Below are 24693 nucleotides of genomic sequence, written 5' to 3'. Positions count from 1 at the left end.
TAAAGTAAAACTCTGTAATGTTTTAGAAATCTGGAAATCAATCCTCAAATATATATATATATATATATATATATATTTTAACATGTTTAGCAAATATTTTACTTTATATTAAACCGTATTATTCATTACACAATATTAAAATATTTGAAAATGGTGGAGTTATTTCTTTGGAAACAATATGGACCCAGAGGATGTATTAAATAAATCAGTTTATTCCCGCTGATATATGAATTTAATTTAATTTGTCATTGGTAAGATATTTTTCTGTAGTTAAATAAATTTCTCACTAAAAGGTGTTGAATCGTCTAAAGCAGCTTCAGATGTTTCAGCTGCTTCTTGTTTTAGATACAAGTTAAACCAGCAGCTCACGGAATAAATCTGCTGTTAAATGGACACATGAATCCGTGATGATGTCATTAATTCAACCCTCCTTTGTTTGATGAAGTGATGAAAACTTGCCGGTTTCTGCCCCTCCCGCCCTGTTTGCTGCACCTTCCTCCCTCCTCCTCCTCCTCCTCGGATGTTGTGCGGAGCGCCAAACCCGAACCTCTTTACGCACCGTCCCGCCTCACCTTCAGCGTCACCTCTGCGCCTCTTCAGCCGCGCTGAATGGATTAGCCTCCGGGAGCCATGCGGTACCGGCACCGAGCCCCCGCAGCGACCCGAGCCGCTTCGGATGCAGGAGAGTCCGGTTTCCGCATTCCCGCAGCCGCCGTGCGCACTGCAGGCGCGGAGCGAAGATCCATGATCTCAACAGAAAAGGAAACCGGTTCGTCCGGCTCGGCGGGCCGCCCCGCGCTGCGGATTCATTGTTACGTTCCCGGCGGACGGAGAGGCTGCTGACTGTGTGTCTCAGGCCCGGTTCGGAGCTCCTTCATGACCCGGGATGGAGAACTGCTGCCGCGCCTGCTGCCCCTGCTTCTCCCGGCTCTGGAACTGGTTCTGGCCGGCTCCCCGCTACCCGCCCGTCCCGAACCTGGTCATCGCCAACCCGGGGGCCCGGTCGGAGGAGATCCGCACCGTATCGGGGAACATCCGCGCCCCGTCGCCCAAGAAGCGGCCGGTGCAGCTGTACGCGGCGCTGTACGACTTCCAGGCCCGGAGCGACGACGAGCTGTCGGTGAAGGAGGGAGACAAGCTGTCGGTGATCGAGAAGCGGGGCGACTACGTGCTGGCCAAGAAGCTGACGGGAGCGCCGCAGTCCGGGCTCATCCCGGCCAACTACGTGGCTCTGCTGCAGGACGAGTTCGCCAAACACAAGTGAGTCCAACCGAACCTGATCTGGACCTGATCTGAACCTGTTCAGAACCTGATCTGGACCTGATCTGAACCTGTTCAGAACCTGATCTGGACCTGATCTGAACCTGTTCAGAACCTGATCGGTACCTGATCTGAACCTGTTCAGAACCTGTTCAGAACCTGTTCGGGCTGCTTTCCATAAAACATCTGGGTCATTAGAGAGAAAAAATCTAACAAAAGGAGGAGTACATTTCTATAAAAAAATAAAAATAAGTCTTGAGATTAATTTCAGAAATTTTCTAGAAAAAAGTTTTAAATTTGTAAGTTGAGAAGTTACAATTTTGCTAGAAAAAATTTTGACATTAATAAATTTTTGACAAAAAAACGTTGAAATTTCATAGTTTGAAAAGTTTCAGATTTGCTATAAGAAACGGAGAATTTTTAGATCATTCTGAAAATGTTGAGAAAGAAACTGGGATATTTCTCCGTTTTTTCTAGAATATTTGCGACTTTTCAAACTCTGAAACTTCTGATTATTTTTTTTCAACATTTCTGGGATTCATATAAAAATGTTGAATTTTGTCTTGCAAATTTGCAACTTTTAATACTTTGAAATTTCTTAGTTTTTTCTCAATACATTTTTATGAATCTCAAAGTTTCTGAGTTTAAAAAGTTGTAAATTTGCTATAAAAAAAAAACGGAAAATGTTCGACTGAGGTTCCCAGTTTTTTCTTAAGAATTTCCCAAATTAATCATGAATTTTCTTTTTACTCTTTTTTTTCTTCTATTTAAGCTCAGAAATTCTTGAGAAAAAACATGAAAATTTCTGAGTTTTAAAACTTGCAAATTTGCTGGGAAAGAAAACTCAAAAATTTTCTAGAAGGAACCTGGAAAAGGTTCTAAAAGTGAAAAATATTTGACTTTGCAACTCAGAAATGTCCTTGTTTTTTCTCTAAACATGTCTGAGATGAATAATTCCTGAGTTTTTTGGCAGAAGTTTACTCCTTTATTCCCAAATATAAAAATCTGTGAGAAACTCAAAGCTGCATTTAAATGTTAGACGCACTAATAAACCCGACAGACTGACAAAAACATTTTCCCTGAAGAATTATATTATTTTTAGTCTAAAATCTTCAATTTTACGCATAAAAACACGTCGACATGAGTGTAAGACCAGAATCCAGATTTTATGGAGTACTTTCCATGCAATCAAATACATTTATGGAAGTTAAAATGTAAAACTATCATCAAAAAACCAAAAGTAGGTAAAGTAACACTGTATACTTTACTAAAAGTAAAAAGTACTCACTACTTTTAGCAACACAAGGTGATAATGATGCGTCTTCTGTATGTTATGGAGGGAAGTGAACATCTCCAGCCTCTTTTATCTGTGCAGCGGCCATATTGGATTCAGGGTTCCTCAGTGGAAACTGTCGTCTGTTTTTGCAAACCTTCAGCCTTTTTGTCTTCATTTATCAGAAAATAGACGGCAGCGCCTCCTGCATTCCCGCCGCTGTAGTGAGCATGTGGGACGGTCCGATCGTCTGCACACATTTCCAACAATCAGAGCGAGAATGAGTGGAGGATCCAAACCTTGCATTTATTACAGCAGCCTGACGATATTAGTCCACATTAGACTCAGATTGCACCCTAAAGTGCCAGAAAACAATGATTGATGCCAATTATTGTCTCCCTTCAGGTCATTTTCTATTGAGACTAAATATTCCGTGTCATATGTACATATTCATGAATTTATTTGCTTTGTTGTGGCTGTAAAAAACAATTTTCCTCACAGGATGAATACAGTGTCTACAGTTAAAGAGCTAGCTAGCTCTCTGGTAGTAGATACTATAGCTGTAGCTACATATCTAGCTAGACAGCTGCCTCACTGCCTCGCTAGCTATATAGCTAACTCGCTAGCTACAAATCTGTATAGATTGCCAGAGATCTAGCTAGCTTCTATCTAGATAACGGCTATCTTTCTAGCTAAGTAGGTAGCTTTTTAGCTGCCTCGTTATCTATCTTCCTGTTCAGCTAGCGTTGTGACTACCTTGCTAGATTAATAGCGATCTTCTGTTGGTGGAAAATGTATGTTTGGATGTTTCCCTCCTGATAGTCCAGTAGATTTTGTTCTATTGGGGAAAAAACGCAACATTTGTCCGTGTAGCTAGCTAGAGAGCTGGCTAGCTACACGGCTCTCAAGCAAGAAATTCATTTATGGATGTTTACATATTTGCCAGCAGGCTATTGCATTGTTAGTTTGTTTTTTTTTCTTCCATGTTTTCTTCTCAGAGATTTTTGTTTTTTAGTTGAACTGAACACGATATATAAAATTAAACGTTAGGAAGGTTTATAATAATTAATCCTTTGTGAGAAATTAAGGTGAGAGTAAAAAGAAGGCAAAAAGTCACCAAACATTAAGTTAGTTTTGACTGAGATGATTATATAAAACATGAAATGTTTTCATGTTTTGTAGTTGTTTATACCATTATGTTATTATCACACCACATATGAAGCCTTAAGGTCAGAGGTCACAGTGACCAGCAACATCTTTCAGTGGAGCAGGACTCGTTTCTTCTTCTGCAAATGAGAGAAAACATGGCTGAAACGCCCTGCAGCTGCAACTCCTCCATTATTTATCCAGCCTGCATGGAGTCATCATGTTTCAGCAGAACGCTCTTTTTAAGGCCGACTTATGTTCACACCGCATACCCAACACACACACACACACACACACACACACACACCCACACACACACACACACACGCACACACACACACACACACACACACACACACACACACACACACACACACACACGCACCAGTTAGCAAACACAACCATTCCCACTGTGGAAAACATAAAACATGATGTTTGCGTCAGGCACTGGACCAGAAATAAAAAAAACAACTAAAAATACAAAAAGAAATAGTTTTGTTTAACCCGCACAACAATAAACCAAGATGCTAAATTTTAATTTAAACAATAAATCTGTCAGTTTTATTTTTCTTTTCTTTTATTTCATTTCATTTTATTATTTATTTTTTGAAAACGATTGATCAAATCATTGTCGATCCTAAACCTAAAAAGGGGTTTAATGATAAACCATCCAATTTTCAGAAAAAAAGAACAGGAGTTGGGTCTTTCTTTATAAACATTTGCTGTTTTTGACAATATTTAATATATATTAATTATACATTTTTAGCAATAACTAATTAATAAATGAATTAAAAGCAGATTTGCACCAAAGATGGCAGAGTTGTTACTTCTTTGTTTACGTATCCTCCGTTAGCAATCAGCAGACCTTTTCACTGATCACCAATCAGAAAAGACCCAGTTACTACAGCTGAAAACATCGACACTCTGCATTTATATATTCTGTGAGAAATGTTTATTATTGAAAACTTTTCTGTGCACAACCTGAAAGCAGTCGTTAATCTTTTTAAATCATGTCTGAGTTTTTTGTGTCTGTGACACTACTGTATAAAATCTACCCATAAATGGTGGCGGCGGCCATTGTTGTTGCCATAAACAGAGTGACATCAACGTTCTTCCTCTGTGCATCCGGGTCACTTTCGGGTCAAACCTTCTCACACAGAAGTCTGATTGCATATAAAAAGAACAAACCTGTGTGAACTCTCCTTCTGAGGGAATTCTGTGAAAACTTTGGGAACCAGATTGGACTCTGAACTGTGTTGGTGTTGTTTTAGTTGTATTTACCCAGAATGCCCTGCGCTGTAGTCCACTTCCTGTGTTTGGAGCAGATTCCGTTCCACTTGGCGTTCACATATGAATTCAAACTGAACCAGAGTTCACTTCAACCGAACCCAGACCGAAGTTTGGAGGTGGACCAGCGTTAGCTTAGCGTTCACACCAACCCAACCCAACTGGACTTTCTAGGCAAATGGATTGGAGTCGGGTTAAAGTGGATTAAACATGGCTGGTGTGAACGCACCTTTACCGTTCACCAATTCTCTTTTCTCCACCTCCAACACAGATGTTCCTCTCTTCTGACTTAGTGCTTTAAATTTCGACACTGAGCTCATTTTCGGTCGATGAACCGCGCGGTGCGTTCGGAATCAGCTGCGTCGCCGGAAACGTTTCCTGTTTGAAGTTTCCCAGCATCGTGTCTCTGACAGCGCTGTCAGATTCCCAGTATTTCACCTGAGATCTGCGCTTCGTGTTGTTAGTTTCTGTGAAACCTGAGCGCCACAGGGAGCGGAGCCGCCCGCCCGGATAACTCCAGGTAAACACACTTTCTGAAATCTGAGCAAACAGACCGGACCCGGCCGCACCGCTGCGGCGTTTTGTTACTGCCACACTCTGGAGGAGGAAACCCAGAAAAGCACAATTTCACTAAAAAGTTTCTGTTTGCAGCTCAGTTACTCAGTTTTTACTCTGTCCGCTAAACTTGTCCATTAATAATCAATTAATAACCGCACTGTAAATCAAAACAACTCATTGACGTCCATTTTCATGGTTTATGTTTTCTCTCTTTTTACCTAAAACTGGATGATAAAAGTCTGGAAAGGCGACTAGAGTACCAACAATTGTGCTGAAATAAGAGTATTAAATTATTTTTACTCAAAAGTAAAAAGTAGACATTGAAAGAAATTAATCAATTAGGAGTAAAAAGGTATATAGTAATACTATTACTACTAATAATATTAGTAATAATAATTCTAAAACATTTTTTAATTGCACTTTTTAAAGCAAATGTTTCAAAAAGCTTCACATAACAATAAAAATATTATTTAAACATCAAAATGACACAGAAAGTACAAATTCAGAGTGACTTATTTTTAAAAAATCAATCCTATAATATTTAAAAATTACAACATTAATTGGACCAAAAATACAAAATCATGTGGATTTTTTTTTTGGACCAAAAGGAAAATTATTTCTATGAATAAAATTACAAAAAAATCTATTTCTTTCAGTATAACACGAATAAAAACTGCAGGTGTGTTTCTGTTTCTGATATTTTGGTTAAAACATGTTTGTCTTTTATTCAGTGAAGTTACTCAAGAAATAAAATTACTTAAGTAAAACTAAAATGTACTAAAAATACTACTAAAAGTGTTCTTGTGGTAATTAATATATTTATTCTCCTCCAATGAAAGGTCTGCTCATGTCTTATGTTGTTTGTCTTTTTCTTTGGATGAAACTAACTTTGTTTTGTACGAAGATCAGCTGATTCTGTTATTACCAATATATTAAACAATCTCAAAACTACAATATTATCGTTTATCACAATAACCTGTGGGACGATCTATCGTCCAGTAAATCGGTTATCGTGTTTTTAGTTCCTGTAAGGAAACATTCCTGTTGTTTCTTTCATACTGACCGCCTGTCCCTCCACTTCCTGTCCTTCCACTTCCTGTCCCTCCACTTCCTGTCCTTCCACTTCCTGTCCCTCCACTTCCTGTCCTTCCACTTCCTGTCCCTCCACTTCCTGTTCCTCCTCTTCCTGTCCCTCCACTTCCTGTCAGGTGGTACTACGGGAACATAAACCGCGTGAAAGCAGAGAAACTGCTGCTCGCTTCCCAAAACAAAGATGGCGCCTTCCTGGTTCGCATCAGTGAGAGTCACAGCGATGAGTACACGGTGTCTGGTGAGTGGCTGACTCAGCATTTCCTCACATTCCCAGGATTAGTCAGCAGATTTACATTTTATCTTCATAATTCCTTCAATTTCAAGTTACAGGTTAGAAATTATTGATACTTTTTGTTGCTGAGTCACATTCATCACAATAAAAGCTTAAACTTTTAGGTTTTAGAATAATTTTTTAATGTTTCATATTATTTTATTTAATATTTATTTTTATGGTTTATTTTTAAAAATTGTTTTATTTTACTAAATTTACATAATTTTATTAAATACTTTCAATTTATTTGTATTTACTTCATTTCGGGGTTTTTTTAATTTTTTGTTATACTTCTAACATTATTACTTTTACTGTGTTTTATTATGAATATTTGATTTTTAAATACTTGGCAGGAATTTACATTCATCTTTATGAAATATAAAGAAATTTTATAGGATAAACTTACAGATTTCTTAGTTTCAAAATGTAAAGATTTTTAATTTCCCTTAATACTTTATTTCTGAACAAAGTAATAAATACTTTATTCAAAAATTAAAGTATTTTTGAATTTGAAAATTCCTGAGATTAATCTAAAAACTTCACAATTGTTTCTTGACAATTTTAAATCTTTCAGACATTTTTTTAGAACATTTCTAAGATTAATCTCAGAATTTGAGTTTTTTTAGCAAATGTTAAATTTTTCAAACTCAGAAATATTCTTGTTTTTCTAAAAAAAAATTCATTGATCTAAAAGTTCAGAGTTTTATTTTGACAGAAATTTACTCCTGTTTTGTCGCTCTGTTACGCCGTTCTTTAAGCGTCGATCTCGACTGAAGACGTTTAAAGACGCGTCTGTTTGCCTGGTTTACTGACCTTTGTCCATGTGAGCTTCCTAACTGTGACCTTTGACCCTGCTGCTGTCTTGCAGCGCGGAGCGAGGGGAAGGTTTTCCACTTCCGGGTGCAGCGCTCGGTGATCGGAGCGTACTTCGTCTCAGATAAGCTGTCGTTCGCCACGCTGGGCGAGTTGATCTCCTACTACCAGAAGAACCCGCGGAGCCTCGGGGTGAGCCTGGTGGAGCCGTGCGCCCAGCAGGTAGGATACTGTTTACGGTTTACTCCTCTGGCTAACCCTTGTCTCATACACAGGATTTGTTTTGTTTGATCAGGGTGACCCAGGCTGTTTAAAAAACAAAGAAACTGAAATTCACATGTTTCTGTTCTACAGTTTATCATTTAAAAATCTCGTTAATCAGTTTTGTTTGTCTGGAAGGTGAGAAAGTTTAATATTTCAGGTAGAAAGACATGAAGGCTGTTATCAATCTGGGAAGGATTATAATCTCATTTCCAAGAAAATTGTTCATCAGATTATTGGCAAGTGGAAAAATTTAAGACGGCTTCAAATCCACTAAGTGATGGATGTCACAGATAATTGCACCACATATGACGCATACGGGTGCCGCGCTAGAGCGGGCGCCAAAACGATGGCAGAAAATTTTTTACTGCTCAGCATTTCCTGCAAATATGATCAGTAACTGATTAGGCGCTCTCTGTTCGTCCACAACTCTTACAGACATGTTGCATGTTATTATTTATATCAACATGCACACAAAGCTGGAGGGTAAAGGGATGATAGTTTTAGCGGCGCTGCTGCAGTAGAACCAACCCGTCAACTAAACAAAACCTGGAGCTGAAGCTTTTATTAACTCAGTGCAGCGAAGGAAAAAATAACACAGAAAAACCCGTTAAAGAACGACTCAAAGCCACTCATTTCTCGCTCTCTGTGTCGGCTACGCTACATGCAGACTCGTCGCCATAACAACCGACTGACAACAGCTCCACAAGTGTGTCAACACTAAAAAACACTCCAACATTTCACACACAAACATAACATTCAGTCCTTTACAGTTTTATGTTTCCAGGCTTGATGTTTATTTTGTGATTATTAATAAGTGATCGCTGTGGTAGATTAGCTACCGCTGCTACTAGCTAAGCTAACACAGCTGTGATTGATTAGCTAATTTAAACACCTGCTCTACTGACGATCTGTCAGAGTTGGTGGTTAGATTGCCTTTTTTATATTCACTGAACCAAAACATCAAATTCTGCAGCACATCTTCATGTTAAGGTTCTCATAGTCAAGCTAGCATAACTGACCTACTGACCTCTCCCCTGTAATTTTACAAAAACATTTAAAACCAATTTAAACAGAAATTATTAGTAGAAAAGCACAGCGTCCCTTTTTGTTTTGTTTTTATATATCAGGCGTACATTTAAGGTTTAGCGCGTTATGTTGACAACAGAGCCAATGCTAGTCATTGTCGGCTAACAGGAAGCTGGCAGGAGGTTGACAAAAATAATCATTTATATATTTTTTGTGCAGTTTTTCCACAATTACTGCTATGAAAGTTGTTTATTCAGAAAATGACATATTTTAGAGTAAATATAATCCAATTAAAGATGATTGAAATAGTAAAGTAGTTGACAGTTATTTCATGAATCGGTTCTGGGGGGCGGTTCTGCATCAGACATTTTGTTTCTGTTTGTGTTTTATGTGTGATTATAAAATGAAAATCACTAAAAAAAATAAATGTTAATTTAAAAAAAATCTGTGATTAATAATTTCTGTCATGTATGTTTTGTTTGGTCCATGAAGAAGAAAAAAACCCTAGTATGAACTCCGAGGCATGGAGCTGGAGGAGTTATGCTGTGGGACTGTCTCTTTTCACCTTGACTCAACCCTGAACTCCTCTGCGTCCCACGGTGTATTTAGGTTTTCTTTGCTTTCTGGTTAGAAACGCTGCGTTGGGATCAGTAGATTTAAAAAAGCGGGACGGTTTAAGTGTCGGCTCTGTGATTACGCAGCTATTTTTAACTCCCACCAAGCAGCTTTCCGTTTCCACGCCTCATCAATTCTGGAGCCAACCGCTCAGATTTCCTCCATATCTGCTGAAAAACAGAAAACTCCAACACAGTTATTTAACTTAAAACACAGAGGATGAATAAAAATGTGCAGAGTGAAGGTCAGTCGGTGATTCCTCCTCTTCTCTCTTCCCTTCCAGCGGAAGCTGTGAGTCTGAGGCGGCGACACGAAGCAGAAACGTCTTTAAATGTGAACGTGGAAGCGCAGACAGAGGAAAACATTTTTATTAGGTGTGAGGAGTGGCAGAGCGACTCGGCCGTCCTTCATGCTTTGCTGCATGACGGCTGAGAGCGCCGAGCCGGTTTGTCTGCTTTTCCCAGACTGGGAATGTTGACCCGGCACATGCAGGGAACGCCGTCAGCGCCCGCAGCGTTCCTGCTTCCTGTAGCTCAAACCAAAGCACAACGTCGGAAATATTTCATAATTTAATGCTGGAAGTCATTCCTCACTGTCTGTCACCAAATAACCAGAGAAAAATAATTAGTTTGCTACACGCCAGAATATTGTTTTATTTTCAAATTGCTTCTTTAAAGGAGACCTATCATGGAGATTCACACTTTGCACGTTTTTAAACTTCCATTCAGGTTTCTGCTGCCTCTAAAAACCAAAAACCAAGAGCTGGAAAAAACATTCAGCCGTTTTTTGACAGTAACTTCATGTTTTTTAGTGTCTGGAAAATGTAGCGATCTCAGAGGAACTCTGACCGTTACCTAGCAACCACGGCGGAACTCTGACTGTTACCTAGCAACCAGGGCGGAACTCTGACCGTTACCTAGCAACCACGGCAAAACTCTGACCGTTGCCTAGCAACCACGGCAGAACTCTGACCGTTGCCTAGCAACCACGGCAGAACTCCAGGACTTTTGGACATAAAATCTTGTTCATTTCAACTTTTACTTTTTCAAATATTCATTTTCGTTTTTTCATTTTCTATTTTCAAATAACGTGATCATATATGTAAAGAACCTGGTTCGCAATATGATTTGCTTTTGATTAATTTAATTTTAATAATGTTGTATAAGACTGAATACTGAATGTTTTATTTCTTTAATATTCATCCAGTTAACAAGCCAAAAGTGGCAAAATGTTTTGTTTTTAACTTTAGTAAATTTCTTTTTTTTGTTTAAATGTTTCAGGTCCTCCCATCTTAATTTCATACAAAGATAAACTGAGTTATTAAACGTGAGAAATTGGAAAAAATCTCACATTTCTTCAAATTACGTCATAATAAAATCTTTTTCATACAGACTTGACAGCAATTTAATAAAATAATATTCATGACTGAGTTTTAGATAAACTGTTCTTCAGCAGTAAACGGGTCACTGAACTTATTTTACTGATTTTATTGTAGCAAACATGTTTCTAAGATTAGTCACACAGTTATGTAGCGTCATTTTCAGAGGAATATTTTCTGATTTTTCCCTCCACTTTGTGATTATTTCCTTCCTAATTAATGCTCTGTTGCACTTAAATAATCTAAGTTTATTATTTGTCTTTAATCATAAAATCAAGGTTAAAGTTTTGCCGTTTAACTGAACTTTAACAGGTTGATTCTTGTTTCATTTCTGTTGATAATTTTGTTCTTTTAAAGTGAATTTATCGAAGCATTCATGGAATTGTGACTGAAATGTAAGAATGTGAAAATAAATGTTCTTAATTTCAGTATAAATTTATTTTTGATTTGTTTTTAACTTTAATTTTTCATAATATGAAATCAGTATCCTTTGTTTTATTTATAATCACAGAAAATGATTTATTAAACAGTTTTCTTTAATCATTTGTTGAATAATTTAATTTAGTAGCATCAGATTTTTAACTACAATAAATGTTTGTTTCTCATTGATGCCTGATTAATGTTTATTTTGGTTCATTCTCCCCATTAATATCTTAAACACATTGATGGATTATCAGAAAATTTTTGTCAGCAACAGTAAAAAGCAAAACCCTCAGTGACCTCAACTGTCTGTGACTAAAACCCACAAATATTTAAAACCGTCTGGAAAAACGTTTATTACTGCCTAAAAGCTCAGATACCAAATATATCTCAATATTCATTAATATGCAGAGTGGAAGCCATTTTAGTAGCATGGCTAGCACAATCTGCAATTTCCTGAGAACATTTTAGATATGCTTTACAAAAACAAATCTGCAAATATTTGATTTTTCTGCAAATAATTTGGTGAGACACACAAATAATCCAGTAAGAGGTTTTGATCCAATATCCAGGTTTTATTAAAAGGCTAAGTTTGTAATGACCTCTAGGAGTTATTAATATGTGGAAAAGTGAAAAAAAAAAAATTCTGTCCTTTTTGGAGCTCCATACGTCAGCCATACTTTCCAGCAGCGTTATTTACAGAAAAGAAATTCCTTTATTGTCACACAATGGGGAAAATGAAAAGCAAATTCATAACAGAACATAAAATATGTAAAAACTGAATATAGAATAAAAAACTGGGCAGTAACTACAAAACTTCAACATAAATACTGTCCAGTTATTTTAAAAAACGTACTCTGGTAAAAAAGGAATGTGAGTTAATTTAAAAACGGTTCAGAATATTTGCATCTTTGATCATTAAAAGAAAACAGACTTTTATTTAAAATGAGTAAAACATACAGACTGGTGGTTTTTGTCTGTTTCTGAAAGAAAACAGCAGATTCAGCTAAAAACAACCAAAGGGCTAACAGGAAGTATCGTTTTCTACATCGAAACTTCAAAATAAAGTTCAGAAATACTCTTAAAAAGAGACACCGTGCTGAGACAGAAATTTGGAGGAGCTAACACAAGTAGCAAATTATTTGAAAATTTCCAAGAAAAACGTCAAAATTTAAGATTAATCTAAAAAAAATTCTAGAAAAGCCAGAATTATCCTGAGTTTCAAAAGTAAAACATTTTAAATTCTTGGAAATTTTCCACTTTTGAATTTTGGAGTTTCAACGTTTTCTTGGAAAGTTTCTCAGATTAATCTGAAAAATGATTAATGATTAATCTGAGGACGACGCGCAGACGTTCTGCTCCTGTAACAAACTGCGATGAATGTTTGAAACGTTTTGTTTGTGTTTTGGCGCAGCGGGAACTCTTCGACATGGAGCCTTGGGAGAGACCGCGGGAAGAGTTCCAGCTCCACCGCAAACTGGGAGAAGGAAACTTTGGACAAGTATGGGAAGCCATTTGGACCAAAGAGAACCGGAAAGTGGCCATAAAGATGCTGAAACAAGGTACAGGAAGACTTTGATTTCACTTTTTCCAAAATGGCTTCAACTGAGGCAAAACCAGCATCTGATAACAGCTTTGATTGTTTTTTCCTTAAGTTTAGTTGAAATTATTCTCTGCTGTTTGACCAGAATAAAATCTCTACATAAAGTCGTTCAGAATTACTTTCATGAGAAGTTAATATTTTACATCTTAATGAAGCTGCTGCTGGATTTAATGTCCTGTAAAAAGCTGATCGGTGGTAAATATGGCATCAGACAAACTGATTCCCAGTGAATCATTAGTTAGAAATGCAGAAGTGATGAGTTTATTGGTATATTGTGTTTTAATGGTGTAAAGCATAAAAAATAAGTTTTAGAATTTTATTTCCGTAGTTCGTTCTGGTTTTTGCAGCAGAGTTTATTTGGCATTTTTATTTTCCATTTCCTGCTGGCTTGAGGAGAAAAGCATCTTTATGAATTAAATCATGAAATAACATTTAAAACAATTATTTTAACTTATATTTGATATTAAAAATTATTAAAGAACAGAAAACAAAAATTCTGATTATGAAAATTTAAGCCTGGGATTTTTTTTTTTCAATCATCTTCCCTCCATCTGCCCCACAGCGCCCTCTGGCGGCCAGCAAGTATTTTTGGTCTAGTTTCTAGTGAAATATTTTAGACTTGAAAGAAGAAAAACAAACTTAAAATGAACTTTTCAGTGAGAAATAGAAGCTCATTTTAAGTCAGTAATTTCTTAATATTGACTTTAAAAACGTTCCAGCTCCACTGGCAGCAGATTCACTTTTTACAGGACATTTCTAACATGTTACCAGTAAAAATGAGTGAAATCTTTTGAGGAAAAACTTTGGAAAGCTGAAAATTTCCTAGAAAAAACCTTTTTAGATTAATCTTGAAAAATGTTGCTAAAATATATCTGAATTTGGAAAGTCACAAATTTACTAGAATTCTTTTGAATTAATCTGAGAAATCTTTGTGAAAATAAATAACATTTCTGAGTCTGAAAAGTTGAAAATTTGCTTGAAAAAACTCAGAGATTTTTACATTAATCTCAGAAATCTTATTGAAAAACAACATAAACATTTCTGATTTTCAAAAGTCAAAAAGGTTTCACTTTTAAAACTCAGTCTTTTAAAAAAAGTTTTATTTTTAGAGGATTTCTGAGTTTTGTTTTTTTTCCGGAAATGTGCTCCTCCTGTTTTCTTTCTTCCAGAAAAGCTGCCGTAGTTTCTCATAGTGTTTCATGAATGTTTCGATGCTGTTCTGCACAACGTGCAACATTACGATGGAACATGAATAGCAAAATATAAGAACATTCATTGAAATAAATCAGTAAAAGGCCAAGCGCAGCTTTGATTGTTGGTCTTGTTTTTCTCAGAGGACACGAAGCAGGACGAGTTTGTGAAGGAGGTCCAGGCGCTGAAGAGCCTCCACCACCCGAAGCTGATCCAGCTGCTGGCCATGTGCTCCAGAGGGGAACCCGTCTACATCGTCACCGAACTCATGAGCAAAGGAAGCCTCAAGTCCTACCTGGACTGTAAGTACACCTGTATGCCAGGGTGCACAAACTTTATGTCACAAGTTCTCAAAAAACAACTAAAGTAAAATAAAATAGTTAAAGTAGTTCTTTTGTTTTTATGAATATTTTGTGTTGTAATCACCATTTTCTATTTCAAAAAATTATGTTGGTAATAATTTCACCCTGATTACAAATTAAAGTCTCCATGCGGATCAAATTTGTATCAGTCTTGAATTGAAGTCGGGGACCGCAAAATTCAGTCCAAGGTCCACAAATGGCCCCCGGGCCTCACTTTGAACACCAGGTTACAACCATGAACCTGAACATTTATATTTCTATGTTGCTTTTGGTTGGGCTAAATTTTCAGTTAGCGCTTTAGCTAACTTTGAAAACGTTAGCGCACTTAGCTTCCCATGTTTTAATTTTTCTGGATAAATCCTAAAGCGATAATTTACTTGGATGTTTTGTAAACTTTCTGTTGCTATTGGTTCTCAAAGTAGTTAGCTGTTATATTCATGCTTTTATTTTGAAGTGGGTGAAAATTGTTTATGTAGCAGCTTTACTTCAAACAAGAAACATGCAGGAACAAAATAAAACCGACAAAAAACAAAACAATATATCAAAATAAATTCAACACCAAAGGGCTTTATGGAACATGGTTTCCAACATGGTGGAATTTAGCGCTTTAGCATTAGCTTCCACTAAATACAGGGCTGGTGTAAAGCTTTAGCATTAGCTTCCACTAAATACAGGGCTGGTGTAAAGCTTTAGTAGTAGAGGAACTGATGTTTATTTTAATTTAACCTTTATTTAACCAGGTAAGTTGATTGAGAACACATTCTCATTTTCAACAATTTGTTCAGAAAACATTTATGATTAGCGCTTTAGGGTAGCGCCGCTAACTTGTTAGTTAGCAGTGTCTAACTGACTAACCAGCTAATCATGCTAGAAAACCATATTCTGCACCAGAACATGGAAAGAAATAAACATTTTACACTAACATTGGCAAAAATGATCTTAAAAACTGTCTAGGTTCACATAAAACCATCTGTAGGAACTGAATTTGCTCCAGCGTCGGCAGCGGTTTCCGTTTGGTCTGATTGTGAAACTGTGTTTGCAGCTGAAGAAGGAAAGCTGCTGAAAACGGCTCATCTCATCTACATGAGCGGCCAGATCGCAGACGGTATGGGCTACCTGGAGGACAGACACATCGTCCACAGAGACCTGGCCGCCAGAAACATCCTGGTGGGAGACGACCTGATCTGCAAGGTGGCGGACTTTGGACTGGCTCGGATAATTAAGGTGAATCGGGTTTTATCTGATTCAAACAGAGTCTGGATTGAATATTTCACTTCAACACTTAAAGGGGAGAAATCATGAAAAATTCACATTTTGGACATTTTTGTGTTTCCATTCTGGTTTCTGCTGCTTCTGAAAACAGAACAAGTGCAAAAAAAAAAAATCTGTTTTTTGAGATAAATTAATGTAAGAGATAAATCTGGAAAATGAAGTTTTTTCTAAAAGCTCCAGAATGTGATGTCACAAATCAGCAGGCAATACCCCGTTACCTAGCAACCCGAGCAGAACTCCGTCCGTTACCTAGCAACCCGAGCGGAACTCTGCCCGTTACCTAGCAACCCAAAGAGAGCTCCAGCACATTCGGTCAGCTAGCTTCATGAATCTTACCAAATATTTTAGGTCTAGTTTTTAGTGTAAATATCTTCGTACACTGTAAATAAGGCAAAACTAACTTACAAGTAGCTTTTCAACAAGATATTGGAGCTTAATTTAAGTTTTAAAAAATCCCTTAATACTAATGAAAAAGCAGATATTCAGTCAACTGTTTCATCTGGCAGATTATTTCACTAATAACAAGACATTTTCCCCTGGAATAAGTAAAATAATCTGCTGATGGAAATAATCCTTTTTCATTAATAACTTAAAATGACTCCTATCTTGCTGAAAAGTTACTTATGAGTTAGTTTTGTCTTATTTCAAGTGTTCTAGGATATTTGTTCTAAAATCTAGACCAAAACCTCTTAGTAAGATTTTGTGTTTTTGCAGTGCAACAAGATCTAGGGAAACTTGTTTTTAGTTGCATTGATTACTGCAACAGTGTCTTCAAAGGTCTGACTAAAAAAAAAATCAACCAGAACCAAACATGGAGAAGCAGCTTTTAGCTTTTATGCACCACAAATGTGGAACAAACTTCTAGAAAACTGCAAAACAGGCGACTTCCTAACTTCCACTGATTTAAAAAAAATCTAGACTGAAAGCCAGATGTTCAGAGCTGCTTGAACCATAACAGTTAGTTAGTTAGTTAGTTAGTTAGTTAGTTAGTTAGTTAGTTAGTTAGTTAGTTAGTTAGTTAGTTAGTTAGTTAGTTAGTTAGTTAGTTTAACTAACTAATGATTCTGATGTAACTGTAACGTTTGCTGCAGGACAGCGTGTACACTGCCAGCAGAAACACAAAGATCCCGGTACGGTGGACAGCGCCTGAGGCGGCGCTGCACCAACGCTTCTCTGTCAAATCAGACGTCTGGTCGTTTGGCGTGCTTCTGTATGAGATGATGTCACGCGGGAAAATGCCGTACGAAGGTACAGTAGCCATTTCCTGCCTTTGGTTCATTTGTGAACAAACCAGTTTGATCTTCAAACGAAGGAACAGTGAAAGTGTTGCGATGCCCTGCAGGAGTATTCATACCCTAGAAACGTTTTGCTCTGTTGGACCACAAACCTCCGTGGATTTCATTGGTATTTTAAGTGATAGACAAAGTAATGCATAATTATAAAGCTTAAAAGGAAATTAATCATGATTCTGAATTTTCTTTTCCATTTAAAGATGTGATTTATAGTGTGTGTTTGTATTTAGCCCCTTTGAGTCAATACTTTAAAACAAAAAATGCTGCAACAGCAGAAGCAAAATACAAACTCGCCCCAGAAAACGTAAGTCCTCCTGACCACCAGGGGGAGTCTGGAGTAGATAATGTTAGCTACTTAAATATGCTGCTGTTCTATAACGTTATATCCACTTTTCTTCTGGACATCCTGTTAAATTGTGACAATCCGACTTTACTGAGTCTGGTGCCATATGATTTGGTGGCCGACTCCCCCTGGTGGCCTGGAGGACTAACGTATTCTGGAGCAAATCTGTAGCTTTTTATACTTCTTGCAGTTTTTATTATTTGCTTTTATTTCCTGTAGTAGCTGCTTTTTTTGGTCGTATTTGATTTTTTTTTAGTGTTTTTATATTTTGGAGTTTGCGTCATTCATTTTTTGCAGTGCGTTTCACTGTTTACCTTTCACTGCAGTGACAGCGGACGCTTTTTTGGGGGTTTGTTGATATGCATATTTATAAAATGAGTCAGATTGCCAAATATTCTCTATTGGATTTAGGGCTGGGCTTTGACTGGGCCATCCTGACACATGATCTGAACCTTTTCTGTGTTAAACTCCAGACCTCCTTTATCAAAGTCCCACAGCTTTTAGATTTGTCTCTGATTCAACATCTGAGTCACATAATTAGCTTATCAGCAGGAATATGTCAAACCTGAAAGCATGTAGAGTAAATTTTAGTTAATTTTTTAACTTAACTTTAACTTAACTTAAACTCTGATAAAAAAAATCTAATCAGTCAAAATTAATTAAATTCAGCTCACTCCATTTTTTAGTTTGTCTTCCCTGTTTTTCTGGTTTTGTTTTTTCCATTCGTTGGGAAGGCGGTGATGAAGAACTAAAAACAACAACACGTCGTATCAAAACACATTTAATGGAGCAGCTTGTTTGCAGGAAATGGTCTGAACTTTTAGGACAGTTTTCCAGTTTTAGTCGCCCAATGGAGAAAACGACAGTTGGTGCTTTGATTGACTGGAGCAAAAACAGTATAAATAAATAGAGAGACAGTTCAAGGTTACTATGGAAACAAACAAAGTTTTGATAATAATCTTATAATAAAACTTCCTGAAATGTGCAGATTTGCTGGGATTTGTGAGCAGAAATCATCTCCTCTGCTGCAGTTCAGCTAACTGTTAGCCAGAGGGAAGCAAAGATAAAATCACATTCAAACCAGCTGCAGTCCACAGAATGATGTAGCGGCTCAAATGCTCTGATCGACCTTTAAACCGCCGTATTTACATTAGAAAAGCTCAGCACAGCGAACAGCGGAAACTAAAACCTGAAAGTCTTTGTTCCCACAGACCAGATAAAAATGAATTATAATGATAATCAATGCACCTTGATTAGCGTTGTTATTTTAAAAATACCCTGTGAGGAGAAGTATGGCAAGCTGTTTCGTCATATAGTTCAGTAGGATCTTTAAATCAGAGATTTATAAATTGTTAAAAAGATCATTTGAGATATTCAAACATCTCAAACTTGTTTAGCTTTAATATCTAAACAAAATATTTAGTTTCTTTACTTAGTTTTTTACTAGTTATAAATGCAACTTATAACTAGTGTTTTTTCATCAATATTCTAACATTATTAACTAAAAATAAGTTTCTGTTTCTTGCTGAAAAGTTGCCTGTAAGTTAGTTTTGTTTTATTTCAAATATACTAAGAAACTAGACCAAAGTACTTGGTAAGTTTTTGTGTTTTTGCAGTGTAGTTGTTGATTTGCCATCCAGAAATCACTTGCTTCATTCTTGTTGGTTGTGCAGGAGACTCCAGTTCTGCTTTTCAAACCTGTATGGTTGTACATGAGTGCAAACGTTGAGTTGGGGGCGTGGCCAGCAGCAGCAGTTTGTCTGGTTTAAAGTGACAGAAACCCTAAAACAGGCAGAAATGAGCAGACTGAATGATTTTGTGCAAAATAAAATGATAAAGAACATGATTTGTTTTTACAGTAGATCTAACCCAACCTGTTAATGGAAGCATGATAAGTCACCTGTAGTTGGTAAAATAGCTCAGTGTAAATGGATGGACTAGTTCTTCTGTTGTTACTCATTTAAGAACTAGTTTGGTGTCTTTGTGTTGCTGACCGAAAACAAAACAACTTCTAGCAAAAATGTTAATTTCATTTTTCCCGAGGGTTGGGTAGTTGACTCACTTTTTGGAAAGAATGTACTTTAATTTAAATAACTTTATTATAGTATTGCTCCTCTTTGAGTTAAATTTCTGAATACTCTGTTCACTGAATGAAGAACAAAACCAAAAGTTCACCAGACACGAGTTGCGTTTCCACAGAAATGAGCAATTTGACTTTTAGAAAATAAATTCACCTAATAGAAACACGGCAATAAAAAAAACTCGTTTGCTACTAGAATTTTTTTTTTTGTTGTTGTATCAAAATGAGTTTATTTCATAAAACTGTGATGGAAACATTTTTCTTGCTCCTGATCGATGACAGGATGTTACTACTGGAGGAAACGACAAAGAAGATGAACAGGAAGTGGTTTTTAATAACATATCGCCTGAACAAACTTATTCACATGTAATTTTCAATCACGTTTCTTATTTAATGGAAACAATTAAACAAAACAAAGTTTGTTTTTTCAGCATTAGTAGAATATCAACAAAGGTGTGAACACATTTGTAATGGAAACACGGCTAGTGAGCTCCTCTCTACGCGTTTTATATGCAAAGAAATTGATTTAGAAAAATTTCAACAGTTTGTAATTCTTTGATTTATTTTGATTTATTTATTTTTTGATCTTTAAAATACCAAATCTCCAATTAACTTTATATTTCGATCTGTCTGATGATGTAATTTTTGAAGCTTTTTTACCAAAACACTTTATTTTAATTTGGGTTATTTAATGTTTTCTATTCCAGACATGGCTGTGTTTATGTATTTCAACCTCATCTGTTATCGCTTCATGTCTCGCTTTGTTTAGGAAAAAGCAATAAGGAGGTGATGGACATTTTGAAATCGGGGCATCGGCTGGGCTGTCCCGACCGCTGCCCTCCCAATATTTACCGGATCATGAAGGACTGCTGGCACACCGACCCGACCCAAAGGCCGTCGTTCCACGCCCTGCAGAACCAGCTGGACGCCATTTATCAACGCATTTATTACAAAACCGTGGAGGTTTAGAGGCGAACGTCGGTCTTCCTCTGCTGGCTGGGAACCTGCACAAACGGCAGGAAGTGGCGAGGCAGAGCGATGAGGACCGTTCCTCTCCGTGTTTCTGTTTGGGAAAATGAAGCAGCGCAGCGACCCAAACCAACATGGAGGACAAACTGCACAGAAACCCAGCGGTATTTTAGAGAGCGGAGTCTGTAAATACACCAGAGAAACTCCTCAGACTGTTTTTAAACTCCACTCTTGTGTTTTAGAGGCTGTAATAATGGAAATCGTCGGTATGTGCCATGCTGGACGTCCTGAGCCTGAAGGGGGAATGTTACGGTTTCACTTCTGTTTCCGATGCAAAACAAGTCGTGAAAATGGAGATTTTGTGCAATAATTAAACGAAAGCTGAATTTTTAGCCACATTAGACTAGAGAAAGGGAAATTAATTAGTTTCTTAGCTTGACTCTTTCTGCTTTTGAGCTAAATATCTTGAAGAAAAGGTTTGGTTTGCTGTTAAATGACTGTTTGTTTTCATCAAACCGCATCCAGACGTAACGATCACTGAAACCTGCGTCTCCTTTACATTAAAGAGATCAGGAATAAAATGTACGGAAAATAACAAGTCTTCCTCTGCTAAGAGTTTGGTTTAAAGATCAGCGACAGCGCATCTTAAATTTAAATGTGCATTTATTTTTGTTTAGCTTAGCTTGGCTAGCAGCCTAAGGAACGTAGCCGTAGTTAGCCTCCCAGATAGCCCCTAACTTAGCTCCAATGCTAAGTCCTATAGCGCACGTGGAGGAGCTCAGTAGCTGCGTTTCCATTAAAAATATGCACAAAACTTTGTCAGTAATCAATAATGCTGAAAAAAAACACAACTGTGGTGTTTTCATTAAATGAAATCAGAATTAAAATCACATGTGAATAAGTTTGTTCACTTGATAATTCATTTAAAGACGTGCTGCTCCGTCTACTTCCTGTTTGTCTTCTTCATGGTTTCTGTCAGTGGTAACATCTGGTTGTTGATCATGTGACTCGTGATGCGAAAAAATTGTTTCCATTGCAGTTTTGTGAAATAAACAAATTTAAATACAGCTGAAAAAATCACCTCATCCTAGCAACAAAACCTTTTATCGCTTCATGGCATGTTTCTATTAAGCGAGTTAATTTTAGAAATATAAAATTGTGCGTTTATGCAGTGAATGGAAACGCAGCTACGGTTTGAGGTTTAGCTTGAATTTCTGCTTGTTGGCTTACAGCTCTGTTTGCAGCGCTAAAATCTAAAATCTCCAGTTTTTCTGCAGTAACAGGCTGAAATCCTGCGGCTGAATCCTCCAGGTGGGACCAGGGTTCTTATTTATCATGCACTTAATGTTTACTGTTACTGAGTTATTGTTTTGAAGCTAGGGAGCATGCCAGCTTGCTGTGTGGTTTGGTACATGTAGTCCTTAGCACAGTTAGTGTAGCCTGCTGCATTTAGACCCAAACTGATTCTCTGACATGGGCTGAAATATTTATTGTTCAGAGAAATGACTTGTGCTCCAGTGCTGCTCTCAGGACAGACTGTAAGAAGATCTATTTTTGTATTTTTGTTTGTGCACTTCTCTGCGCTTCCTGGCTTTTAAACAGTTTATGGAGGCTCGGCTACATTTTACAAATCTAAAGCATCCTAACGAGAGCATTTTTAAAATGCTTTTTTTAATCAGCACAAGATGAACTTGAAGCGCTGAAAAGCCACTGGAGCCCAGTGCCAACAGTCCAGGCCTTAAGCTCTTCTGACGGGCCAAACTGATGTCCAGTAACAACTAGTGCCTACGTTTACACTGCGGACTGAACACAAAGCTAACCAACGACACACGAGCTACAGGACGGACATCTGGACTCGCAGCACTTTCTGTCTGGTTTTCTTTATTTGAAGCACATAAAACTGTAAACAAATCTTGCAACTTGCAATGCAATTTGTGAATGAACCAATTTTGTGTGTTTTTATGCATGATGTTTGCAGCAGACGGAGCCAAGTTCAGGAAACTTGAGCCATAATCACCAAATTATGAGTATGTTTGTATTTATGGCTGTTTGTGTTCTGGTGCCAAACACAAGTTATGCAAAAAATAAAATATTTTAAGTATTGTTTAAAAAAAAAACAATGCAGCTGTAATTTTGTTATATGTTCACTCATTTTTAGAGGAAAATTTCACATAAATACATTTGTAAAAGGACCTAAAGTTAAGGCTGCAAACAAAATGTTTAGTTTGTAAACTAAATATTTAGTTTGAAAACTAAATATTTTGCTCCAACCTAAGTATTTTGTTAGCTATCTAAATATTTTAGCTTATATATTTAGTTTAAAGCTAAAAAATAAGCAAAATATTTGGTTAGCAAGCTAAATATTTAAATTTCTATTTTGCATATTTAGTTTGGAGCTAAATATTGAACTTGCGATATAAGCTAAATATTTAGTTAGCATTTAGCTAAATATTTAGGTTCCAAACTAAATATTTAGCTTGTTAAATATTTATTTTGCTCCTATCTAAATGTAGTTAGCAAACTAAATATTTACATTTTAAGTTTGCATATTTAGTTTGAATCTTAGCTTGACAGACAAATAAGCAAAATATTTAACTAGAAAGCTAAACACGTACAAGCTACATATTTAGCTTGATGGTGAGAATTTGGTTTGAAATTATTTAGTTTGAAGATATTTAGCTTCCAAATACAATATTTTGTTCCAACTTAAATATTCAGTCAGCAAGCAAAAAATATATTTTTTAGTTTACACAATTAGTTTGTAAAATAACCTCAATAACTTGCTAACAAAATATGTAGCTTAAAGCTAAATATTTAATTGGTTAGCTAAATATTTAGCTTGTTATTTAAATATTTTATTTGAAACTGTGACTAACCCTCTTTACCCCAATAGGGACAGAAAATGGATGAATGAAACTGTGACTTTTATAGGTGAATGAAAAACATGTTGAAAATATGACTTTGAGACGAATAACATAAATAATTTCTGTTAATTTTCAACATTATAAACTGGAACCAGTTAAATCCGTTTGGTCTGATCTGTAGTTCATCCAAAGATAAAAGCTTCAGGATCAGAAGTCGGTCGGTTTTTGCTGCTGTGTCTCCATTCAGGCCCGTAAAACGCGATAATCTAAAAATAGTTTGTGTTTGCAAACAGGCCCAGATGGTGAAGATATGCAAACACAAAATGTTTTGTTGAGCAGATTATGATTTATGAGCAGCAGGAGGAAGAATCTGTTCAAATGGATTCAACTTCTACAAATTTCTTCTGTTTTTCATTTTCCTCAAATGTTTAATATTTCAGATCATAAAACAGTGTTTTAAAAACTAATATTTAATTTTGGACCTAAAATTTGATCTTTTATAGCAGGGGTGTCAAACTCCAGTCCTCGAGGGCCGCAGTCCTGCAACTTTTAGATGTGCCTCTGCTGCACCACACCTGAACAGAATAATTAGGTCATTAAGGCTCTGGAGAACTGATCTACACAAGGAGGAGGTCATTAAGTCATTTCATTCCAGTGTTTTGTACCTGTGGCACATCTAAAAGCTGTAGGACAGCGACTGGAGGACTGGAGTTTGACACCTGTGTTTTATAGTGTTTGTTGAGTGAAAATTTCACCTTTAGTTATTAAAAAAGTAACTATATGAATCAGCATTTACTTTACTTAGGGGACTTTCTAAATTCCTGCAGGGGACACAAATGGCCCACAGGCCACATTTTGGACAACCCTGATCCAGATCAACGTTTATTGTTTGGACGGCCTATTCAAAGCCCGGACATGACCAGAACAAGACAAGACAACTGGGGTTCGTTTCCATGTTGGTGATAAACATTTAACCTGCTAACTAAATATTTTAATATAAACTAAATATGTGGCTTGATAAGCGACTTTTTTTTAAACGGTGAGATTTACAACTAAATGAATAACTTGGTGAAAAATAAACATTTTCTCCTCTCATGAATAAATAAACCAAACTGTTCATTTTTAACAGTGTATCTTTACAAACATTTAGAAAATCATTTTATTAAGAACATAAGTTATGATTATATATCATTAATAATGAATAGTAACTAACTCTGCCTTATTAACTGCATCACATTTCGGACGGAGTGAAATAAAAGCTGCTGCTGATTTGAAGGTCGCAGCTTCTTTATGACTCTGCCTGTCATCATAGGC

General features: G+C 36.7%; 1 protein-coding gene across 1 annotated transcript; it reads left to right on the top strand.

Moving 5' to 3' along the window:
- Window positions 1-510: 510 nt before the first annotated feature.
- LOC102236328 (tyrosine-protein kinase SRK3-like) lies at window positions 511-21534 on the top strand. The gene is made up of 8 exons (XM_005801927.2): window positions 511-1260; window positions 6733-6854; window positions 7756-7922; window positions 12818-12965; window positions 14341-14499; window positions 15602-15783; window positions 16923-17079; window positions 20316-21534. Exons 1-8 carry the CDS (start codon window positions 887-889, stop codon window positions 20513-20515), a joined length of 1509 nt encoding a protein of 502 aa, XP_005801984.1. The 5' UTR covers window positions 511-886; the 3' UTR covers window positions 20516-21534.
- Window positions 21535-24693: the final 3159 nt, after the last annotated feature.

Source organism: Xiphophorus maculatus, chromosome 1, assembly GCF_002775205.1.
Source record: "Xiphophorus maculatus strain JP 163 A chromosome 1, X_maculatus-5.0-male, whole genome shotgun sequence".
NCBI classification, from domain to species: domain Eukaryota; kingdom Metazoa; phylum Chordata; class Actinopteri; order Cyprinodontiformes; family Poeciliidae; genus Xiphophorus; species Xiphophorus maculatus.
The sequence above is the reverse complement of the archived record's forward strand: the minus strand, read 5'-3'. Positions and strand labels throughout refer to the sequence as shown.

Excerpts from the sequence above, each read along its gene's own strand:
- LOC102236328 (XM_005801927.2), top strand. The coding sequence starts at position 887 with ATGGAGAACTGCTGCCGCGCCTGCTGCCCCTGCTTCTCCCGGCTCTGG. Across the intron at positions 6,855-7,755 it reads CGATGAGTACACGGTGTCTG|CGCGGAGCGAGGGGAAGGTT; the intron begins GTGAGTGGCTGA and ends GCTGTCTTGCAG. Across the intron at positions 14,500-15,601 it reads CCTCAAGTCCTACCTGGACT|CTGAAGAAGGAAAGCTGCTG; the intron begins GTAAGTACACCT and ends CTGTGTTTGCAG.